The 9,736-nt window shown below is 51.9% G+C and overlaps 2 protein-coding genes and 3 pseudogenes across 2 annotated transcripts, besides 6 other annotated features; all 5 read left to right on the forward strand.

Moving 5' to 3' along the window:
* Positions 1-3,030: a sequence feature (areas not merged during assembly with more than two copies in the genome that could not be assigned to a particular haplotype).
* Tc00.1047053511887.10 lies at positions 582-920 on the forward strand (annotated as a pseudogene).
* On the forward strand, positions 2,215-4,446 carry Tc00.1047053511887.30 (annotated as a pseudogene).
* Positions 3,031-3,846: a sequence feature (heterozygous, Esmeraldo-like haplotype).
* Positions 3,847-9,736: a sequence feature (areas not merged during assembly with more than two copies in the genome that could not be assigned to a particular haplotype).
* Positions 4,713-4,732: a microsatellite.
* Tc00.1047053511887.40 (hypothetical protein, conserved) lies at positions 6,334-7,017 on the forward strand (the record flags this gene model as incomplete). Its single annotated transcript, XM_801043.1, has 1 exon — positions 6,334-7,017. One exon carries the CDS (start codon positions 6,334-6,336, stop codon positions 7,015-7,017), a length of 684 nt encoding a protein of 227 aa, XP_806136.1.
* Positions 7,090-7,128: a repeat region.
* Tc00.1047053511887.45 lies at positions 7,341-7,556 on the forward strand (annotated as a pseudogene).
* Tc00.1047053511887.50 (hypothetical protein, conserved) lies at positions 7,773-8,222 on the forward strand (the record flags this gene model as incomplete). Its single annotated transcript, XM_801044.1, has 1 exon — positions 7,773-8,222. The coding sequence occupies one exon, from the start codon at positions 7,773-7,775 to the stop codon at positions 8,220-8,222; it is 450 nt and encodes a 149-aa protein (XP_806137.1).
* Positions 8,283-8,304: a microsatellite.

The following is a 9,736-nucleotide window of genomic DNA, read 5'->3' on the forward strand; positions in this document are numbered from 1 at the left end:
GACGGACACTGTTCCCCCGTCGGCGAGGGAGGAAGACGTCTCTCCAGTAAGGAGACGGACCCTCACACGCCGTCGGAAGGAGAAATGTCCGCACTGTGATTCCACATTGACGGGATTCTCGGGTCTCGTCAGTCACTGTCGGTCATTTCATCCGGAACATCCCCCACCGCTTCCCGAGCTCAAATGTGATTTCTGTGACATGGTTTTCCCCACACGGAGAAGCACCGCACAGCACAGAAGTCGCTGCGCACACAACCCAGACGCCACACGGCATCGGAACAGCAGTGCCAGGAGGCGATCTCTGCTGCCGCAGGATCAGCCAGCTTCCACTAGCACGCCAATTGGCCCGCAGGAAACCTTGCACCATCTGCTTCTAGAATGTCCAGGCACCTTGGCTGTGCGTCAACGGCTGGGCATTGAACAGGACCTTCGCCTCGGAAAGTTCTCTCAATGGCAGTTGCTTCATAGCAGGAAACTTTTGTCGTTGCTCGACCACCTCTTCGGCACTCAGATGGCACTGTATAGCTAGACGCGCTGGTAAGAGTAGAAAAAAAAAAAAAAAAAAACCGGTTGTCGGAAACTTTCCGCTGGTGGATGCCCTTTTCTTCATGGAGTCACCGCGGAAAGCGCTGGTTGGGCTGCAGACGACTACGGCAAATGCACACCACACCACCACCAGCACTGTGAGGCAGTTCACTGAGTGCCTGGCGGCATATTTTAATGGTTGGGGGAAATTGTCCCGAGACATGTCGTGGGAGATTATTTATTTGCAGCACGCAGACAGCAAGCCGATGAAAAAATGGCAGAGGTGTGATGTCGTCAATTCCAATAATGTGAGCAAGAAGGAAAAAGAGATTGCGGCGTTCTGGGACGAAAAGGTGCGTCAGTACCAAGTGTCAATATCATTTCAGAGAATTTAGAAGAGACGAAGCACTCCGAAGTGAGGAAGAACCGTCGAAATAGGAAAGCAAATTGGGGAAAGGGCAATTTTGATTTGTGGTAAAGAAATATTGTGGGATATATAAATTTTTGGATACTTTTTGTGTGTGCATACGGTGAGGGTGCACCAGCACCAGGTGACATTATTACAAAAAGGTCTCAAAAATGTCCAACGCTATCGAACATAACAGTGGCAGAAGAAATTAGGGAGGGAGTGGAGTTGTTTGGCTTCTGGTGAAAACATTGGGTGATTTTTATATAGTATGTTAGTTGATTGTGTGTGCATACGAGGCACAATCGGAGAATTGCCCCGGTATGAGGGAATCATTGTGTTTGGCGGTGTCACTGTGTTACTGCATTGTCCATTTTCTTCTGTTGTGCTCTAAGGCCCATCCTTAACGGAAGCATTTTTAGGGATGGATGACGACCAAGTTCTATTGAGGAAGCATTGCACTCCGTGTGACCGCATGGAGTGAGGTGCCACGTCATGGGTGGATGAGGATCCGCTTCTGCGTGTGGCTCTTTTGGTGATTGTTTGCTCGGTGTGCGTTGGCTGCGGGGCTGTGGTCGTATGCCGTTGGCCGTGGGATTGAACTGGAGGCGGTGGCGGTGTGTCTCTTCTCGTCCATTGTTGGGTGACTGTTGACGGTGTGTGCGTTTGTTGTGTGGAGGACCGAATCCTCTCACACACGGACTGGCAGCACTGCGATGGTGTGTGTGTGTGAGGGCTGGTGTGGAGTTGCCGGCCAGGATGAGGACCGTGGCGGTGCTTTTCCCGTCTGCCGTTTGTTTCTTCCGTGTGTTATGCTGCCTTTTGCTTTTTTCCTCTGTCATCCTCTTCTGTGTTCCTGCGTGGAGTGGCCGCATGCTCACGGGCCATGTTGATTGTGAGTGCCTCCTGACGGCATCCATCTCCCTCTCTCTCTCTCTCCGCCTGTCTGTCATTCCCTGTTGGGTGTGGCGTGTTGCACCGCGTGAGGGCTGGCCCGCACACACCGACGGCCCGCCGTGACTTGCCGTGTTGCTGCTCTTTTCTTTGGGCGATGGTCCTCCGTGCTGTCCCTTCCGGATTGTCTCGTGCCCCGCTCTCTGCGTGGGTGCTCTGCTCTGCTCCTCACTGACCTTTCTGATGTGTTGCCGCTGTTGCTGTACTCTCCACTTGTTGAACACAGACACGCTAGGAAGGAAAGAAAACAAACGCTAAACGCTACTGTGAAATTGTAAGGCTCTGAAAGGACCAACAACCGCACACACCGCCCACCCACACATATTTATATGCTCTCACGTGTTGCTGCTGTGAAGGCACCCCGCACACACAACCGTCGCCGTGTGACCGGATCCAGCGGAAGGAGGAGGGAAGGAAGAGAAAGTGAGCGGCAGAGGCCCAACATGTCCCGGCGTGTGTTTGCTTCCGCGGTGCTGCTTCTCCTTCTTGTCTTGTTGATGTGTTGCAGTGGTGGAGCTGCGACCGCTCAGGTGGGAAGTAATGCTGATGCTTCAACTCCTGCGTCGGCATTGACGGGTGCCATTGCTGGAGAAGGGAGTGCTTCAGGGGGTGTTGAGGGGCTGCAACGGGTCGATCTTTTTGTGCCGCATACGACGCCGGTGCTGGCGAAGAAGGGGACTGACTCAATTCGGAGGGATTCATTTGTTTCACCCTCTCTCGTCAGTGCTGGTGGAGTAATTGCTGCTTTTGCCGAAAGTCACGTAAATGCCAAATATCAAGGTGGTCAATCAACTAAGCCGTCTTCTGATGTTGTTGCGGAATACATCGACTCTGCTTAGGAATGGTCTACTCTTGTTGGTGATGTCGGTAAAGGAAGAATGGAGTGCACACACTGTGCTTGGTAAAGCGGAGGGGAAAGAGAGTTCGGATGTTGTGCTCCGCCCCACAACAACCATGAAGGGCAATAAGGTGTTTCTTCTTGTGGGAAGCACTGATTTGTCCTATGTAGATGGGAGTTGGAAAGAGGGCGGCTTGGAACTAAAACTGGTTGTTGGTGAGGTCACGAATCCCACGGGCGGCGAGCCGAGTAAACGGATTGAATGGGCGAAATCAAGTCTCCGTTGAACGAGAGTGCTATAGCTGCTCACAAAGGTAACTTGACGGAGTGCCTTGCTTCTGGTGGCTCAGGTGCTCTGATGGAGGATGGCACCATTGTGTTTTCTCTGATGGCGGTGAGTGAAGCAGAAGACGTTTGCTCCATGATCATTTACTCGAAGGACAACGACAGTAACTGGTCGCTCTCGAAGGGCATTTCCCCTGCGGAATGCCTTAACCCCGCGTCACCGAATGGGACACGGGATCGCTTCTCATGATTGTTGATTGCGAGAATGGCCAGAGTGTGTTCGAGTCGCGTGACATGGGGACAACGTGGACGGAGGCCATCGGGACACTCTCGAGCGTGTGGTTCAACGCACGACCAAGAGCTCCCTGGGACAAAAGCCTGCGTGTGGGAGCCCTCATCACCGCGACCATTGAGGGAAAGAAACTCATGCTGTACACTCGGCAAGGGCACCCCTTCTGGGGGGACTGAAGCCAAGGCGCTCTACCTTTGTGTCACGGACAATAGCCGCACGTTTCATCTTGAAGCCCTTTCTACGGATCACGCTGTGGGTGAGACGCTTGCCAACGCCTTGCTGTACTCGGATGGTGCGTTGCACCTTTCACGAGAGAGTATTGTGGGAACGCGCCGGGGCATATCTCTTGCCCGCCTGACGGAGGAGCTGAAGACGATCAATTCTGTCCTGAGGACTTGGGCGCAGCTGGACGCCTTCTTCTCCAAGCCGTCCACACCCACGGCTGGTCTGGTTGGATTTCTGTCCAATACATCGTCCGGTGGCGACACGTGGATCGACGAGTACCGTTGCGTGAATGCATCCGTGACGAAAGCAGCGAAGGTCAAAAATGGGTTCAACTTCACGGGGCCTGGGTCTGGGGCAACATGGCCTGTGAACGGCCGGGAGGATAATGATCAGTACAGCTTTGTGAACCACAGATTCACTCTTGTGGCGACGGTGACCATCCACCAGGTTGCGAAGGGGAGCACTCCTCTGCTGGGTGCGAGTCTGGGGGACGGTGCCGGCAAGAAGATCATTGGGCTGTCGTACAGCATGAATAGAAAGTGGGAGAAGGTGTTCAACGGCACAAAAACAGCACCGGAGAGCACTTGGGAACCTGGGAGAGAATACCAGGTGCTGCTCGTGCTGCAGGGCGGCAAAAAGGGCTCCGTGTAAGTGGATAGTGTGATTGTGGGGAGCTCTGCGACGATACCGACACCTGAGATGCAGGGGCATGAAATCACACAATTCTACTTTCAGGGCGACGAGGGAGAAATCAACAGCAGCGATGTGACGGTGACGAACGTATTTCTGTACAACCGCCCACTGAGTGTCGGTGAAATAAAAATGGTCAAGAAGAGCGGCGTCAAAAAAGGTAACAGTGACGGCTCCATGCGTGGGGGCATCTCTCGGATGCTGCTGTGCGGCATTGTGGCCCTTTACTGAGAAACTGCAGTGAGGACTTCCTGCCTCCAGCGGGAACATATGCGTCTGTCCACGCACTCCTCTAAATTAATTGCCACCTTCTGTGACGCCTTGTTTTAACCATTTTATTCTACTTTGTACCTCCTTCGCCGCGCAGGTCCCTTCCTCCATGTGGAAGCATGCTCCCCCCGGGGCCATCTTCGCGTGGTTTTTGTTTGGTTGGTTTTTTACTTCCCCCCCGTGTTGTGGTCCTCCGACAATTAAGGGATCTACTCAGTGTTCTTGTTTTTGTTTGTTTGTTTGTTTGATCAGAGGCGCGCTCGGCTTTGTGTGCCACGCCGATGGCGCCGGCTAATAAAAGAGACGATGGAATGGGGGGCACGAAACCACGCCGAGTGCCCCAGTGGAATATAAATAATTTGTGGGCACCGGGTGTTTAAACGACTGTAACGAGTGTAACGTATTTCTTCTTTATCTGCAGGCGAAACAAACGCACCGATTTGGAGGCCACGCAGCAGCGTGCAGTTTTTTCTTGTTTTTTTTTTCGATTGAATGCGTAATGGAAGACGGATTCATCTTTTCTTACTTTCCAGCGTGTGTGCTGCGGCTCGCCACGGCGTGGGCAGCCGTGCACTGTTGCGTTCTAGCAGTCATCTTGTTTGTTTGTTTCTGACGCCCCGTTGTGGTTGTGTGTGCCCCTAAATGATTTGCTTTTTTTTGTGACTGTGGGTAAGAACTTAACGACAATTACACGATATATGGGTATTGCAGTGTACTCCGGCGATGGTGTCCGCACCCTTTCGCGGTGCTGGGGCTCTGGTTGCGTATAGGAACTCCGCAGCAGGGCGTTGCCGCGAGCACGACGGAGACCAAGGTGACTTCATTCCCCGAAAAGGTTCCACGCCATGCCCGGTGCGGGAAGGTGAGACGGTCTGCCTGCAGACTGTCGGACAGAACTGCACGACCGTTTCGCAGCAGTCACTCCGTTGATATCACATGCCGCTGCGGTGTCCACAAGAACCCTGGCCCGAGGAGGATGGCTACATCAATATTTGGCAGCTCAACATTGCAGGCCTCTCGTCCGTGAAAAATATTGCATTTGCGGCGCGATTGGAGCAGCGTCCACCTGACACCGTTCTTCTCCAGGAAATAAGTAACCGTGGTGACGTGGCGACGAAATTGTGTGGCTATAATGACTGCCTTCAGGCCTCACTGGGCGCGGTGGTGGCGTTGCCGTTCTGGTGCGCCACTCTCTACCGTGCGAGCGCCTGTCGCTCCCTGGCACTGACCTCCTGGAGACCATTGCTGTCCGTGTATTTCCGCCGGGCTGTCCCAGCATCTGCGTGGCGAATCTCTACAACCCTCCCACAGCAATTGGTCAATAATCCGCATTTATCAATATCGTTTGTCGCTTGGGCCCGAAGAGATTATCGCGGGTGACCTGAATTTACATCGTGAACTCTGGGACAGTCATATACACCAACAACGACTGGAGGCGATAATTTCGCCGCTGTTCTAATCGATATGGATTTTGGGCTGGCAAATTACCCGGCGCAGGCAACACGGATCACACATCGTAATGCCTCGTCCCCTGACGTGGCTGCGTATTGCGCCCTACGCATCTCCCACTGGACATTCGCCCCTTACATGGACTCGGACCACTGCTTAATATCTTACTTGGTAGAGATGGACGATGGCACTCCACGACTAGCCAACACGCTGCCTTGACGGGAGAAAGCCACCCTTGCTCTGCGTAAAGCGGATTAGCCTGCTTCCACCTCGTTGTGTGAAACCCTCCTTGCCACCGCGTCCACATGGTTGGATCCTCGCAGAGGTATCGTGCGAGCAGCTGAGTGCCATATCCCGCGCGGCAGCCGTGACAGCTCCAAAAAGATATGGACACACGAAATGGAACAAGCCGAGTTCGCCGCCGAAGCAGCACACGAAGCACACACATTGCCTCACCTGGAGACAGCCTACTTTGAGCCGAATGTACCCGAAAAAAGGGAGGAACGAAATCAAGCCTTACGCCGTTGCTCCGCTGTGCTTCTGGAGGCCCGCGCGAAAGGACTTGGAGCCTCACCCAGCCCGAGGTGGCGATATATTCACGGCGTGGTGGCGCCGTATCCTCATCCTCTGGAATCGGTTGTGCTCCGCACTGATCTTGGCCGCGTATGCGCCCTGCCTCGGCAACAGGCAAATCTGCTTGTTCGTCATTTTGTGCGGGCCTCACGTGCCATAACGCCTTATACTGCTGCTGCTTGCTGCACTCCTTTGGTTCCTGGTGGCTGGGAAATGGATCGGCCTTTCCCACCGTATGTACTTGACGTGGCCATCCGCGGCTCTTTGCTTGGCTCAGCCCCTGGCCCCGACGACATGTTGAATGAATTTCTACACCGTCTCGGGCCCGTTGCGCGCGGCACTCTTAGAACGATGATCCACAACCCCTTTGCAAATGGCAGCCTGCCTGAAGACTCCATGAGCGGAAGTGACGACGGGGACTCTTCTTCACCGTCTCAGGTGGATATTTCTTGGTTGCCATTGTCTTCCATGGTAAAAAAGAGTGATGGTGAGGACTCACTGGGGCATTGATTGATGTTGCTGCACATGACGGTAGAGGCAATTTTTGTGAAACGAAACAACACCAAAAAGCAACAACAATGTTTTCCCTTTTTTTTTCTTTCTGTCTCTCTCTCTCTCCCTATATATATAGTGTGTGTCTGCGACTTAGCTTCCTTCATATTGTTGGCCTTATCATTACTGTTACGGATGTCCCTCACGTGTGATATTATTTATGTATTTGTATGCACATATTATTTTTTATGTCTGTTACTAAATGCAGCAGAAATAAAGTATGGCATATGACGATCAGGCTATCGGTATTAGGCGAATGGACGTCTGATAGCTCAATGCAGAAGTGCGAAATATGTGAGGTCAAATTTAATTTCGGGTGCAGGCGTCATCATTGTCGGTACTGCGGCGGTATTTTCTGTGCGTCATGCTCGAGCTTTTTCGTTAAATCCCAAAAGCTTCATGTAAATAAACCACGACGGGTGTGACGCAAATGTTTTGAGTTTCTCTCAAAGGCGCCGCAGGCTACAAATCCGTCCTGTGCTAGTGCTCAGAGCCACCATAAGGAGTTGAACGGTGTGAATGCTTGTAATTGCGAGTCCGATCGTTTGACTACTGAATCCGCCCAGGCAGCAACTGTTGTCTCTTGGACGCCACGAAGAGGAGAAGATAGAAATACCGCAGGTACACTTCCCGACGAGGAGAATGCTGACGATGCTGATTTGGATGATGACGACGGCGATGTTTCTGCTGCTGTGGCAGGTGTATGCTCCTCTATGGATGATGGGCAACACACCGGTAGCCTCGCCTTTCTTGCTGCACCGCAGGACAGCCTTCGATATTCGGAGGGCTCTGACGTAATTCATGTTCTTATTTACGTATCAGCTGCGAGGTGTCAGGTGATTTTAGTTGCAGTGATTGATGGGGAAACCGTGTTGATGCTCGCTAAGCGTTTGGTGGATGTGCGCTTCAGGTTGGGCCGTGGATCTCTAAAGTCGATTAGAACGGCTGCGAGAGAGATTTTACTGCAAAAACTGAGGTTTTCAAGTGAATCCATTGTTGTAGAGAATGAGGCCAATGCGAGTGATGTGGCATCTCATTGTAAACACTTGGTTCTCTCGACTCTGTCTGCCTCCGAGCTGCAGCATGCGCACGATGGGGATCCTATGGAGGGGTTTTTTTGTAGCGAACTCCGCAATGAAAATAAGGACGGTATGATATGTTAGTCGTTGCCTCTTTATTTTTACTTTCGCGTGTTTGTGTTTTTGTTGTAATTTCCGCGTGTGTTATTTATTTATTTATTTATTTTTTCCTTTTGTCTCCGGCACAATTTGCAGAAAAAATGGCCCTCATTTGGCTGCCGTCTTTTTTTTTTTTTGTGTTAAAAAACTGTGAGTTTTCCCTCGTCTGCGTTTTTGCACTCACGGGGAAACAAAAGGAGGAGGAAAAACTTATGAATTCCTGTCCTTCCAATTGAAGTGCCAGTCCGCCCTCCTGTGGAATACGTGGATGCTCCGCCTTGCAATCCGCAGTGCTCAAAACATCTCATATTTATTGATTTGCAGCGTTTTTAGTTGTTGTCTTTAGAAACTTTTTGGAACGGATGTGCGAGTTGTGGGGGAATTTTGATGGTGCTGCGCGGGAAGGTGGCGGCTGCAGTTTCTTTCTGTCGTCCCGCCCGCCTCCTTCATTGCGCCTCACGCGGTGCGGGGGAGTCCGGCGGCCAAGAGGGGCACTAAATTAAGGCCGCAGCCCTGCTACTTTACGACGGGTTTGGCTGTTGTCGATTTATTTGTCTGATGGCTTTTGTTGCGTGTGCATGCGTGCTGGGTAATTTTTCTTTGGAGCGCGTTGATGCGGAGCGATGTGTGATTAAATTGTCTTCTCCCATTTTGTTGTGTTTTCCTCTTCTTATATTTCTGAGGATAAGACGTCAACGACCTCATCTAAGCACATGCTCATTTCTTTTTTCTTCTTGCTTCTTTTTCTTCTTTTTACTTTTGAAGAAAATGGACGTTTCCGCTTTTCTGAAGGAGTTTTAAGAGGGCGGGAAGGAATCTGGCGACAGCGTTCCTTTTGGTGGCGAGGAGAGCGCGGGTGCCGCAGGTGCAACAAACGCACTTTCACAAAACGCAACAACAATTGGACGTATTTTATCTCCGGACGACTCGGGGGAAAGTGAGCAGAGCATCAGCGATCGTGAAGCCGAAGATGCGCCGCCTTCATATCTCTGAGAAGCAAGAGGCAACGGTATGATGCATTTTGGCGGCGCACGCAAGAGGGAGGTTTGGGCCGTACACGCGGGTCTTTTACGGAGATAAAAACGTACCGGACGAATCGGCGTCCAAAGACGTACAGCAGCATCCCCAATGCGACAGTTCGGAGGGCAACTCACTCCATTCCTTTGCGAGTAGCAGCCAAGAGGGGTGGCGCGTCAACCGTTAATAAACTACGTGATGAGCTCTTGCGGAAAAAGAACTCTCTCAGTCAATCATTGGTGGTGAGGGAGCATACAGGCGGTTGTTGTGCGGATGATTCTCGGGAGTGTGCATTGAGCACAGGCGCTGAGGAATTTCTTGTCTGTGTAGATGATCTCATTGCCCCTGAGAACACGACTATGGATCAGTCTCCTTTTTTGGGTTGAGGACCGTGCGGCACAACTGCAGGCCAAAAATGAGGGTGATGTGGCCACAGCCACACCGAAATATTCCACGGAAGAGCAGCAGTCTTCTTCACTTCC

Source organism: Trypanosoma cruzi, genomic scaffold (genome assembly GCF_000209065.1).
Source record: "Trypanosoma cruzi strain CL Brener 1047053517183 genomic scaffold, whole genome shotgun sequence".
Classification (NCBI taxonomy): domain Eukaryota; phylum Euglenozoa; class Kinetoplastea; order Trypanosomatida; family Trypanosomatidae; genus Trypanosoma; species Trypanosoma cruzi.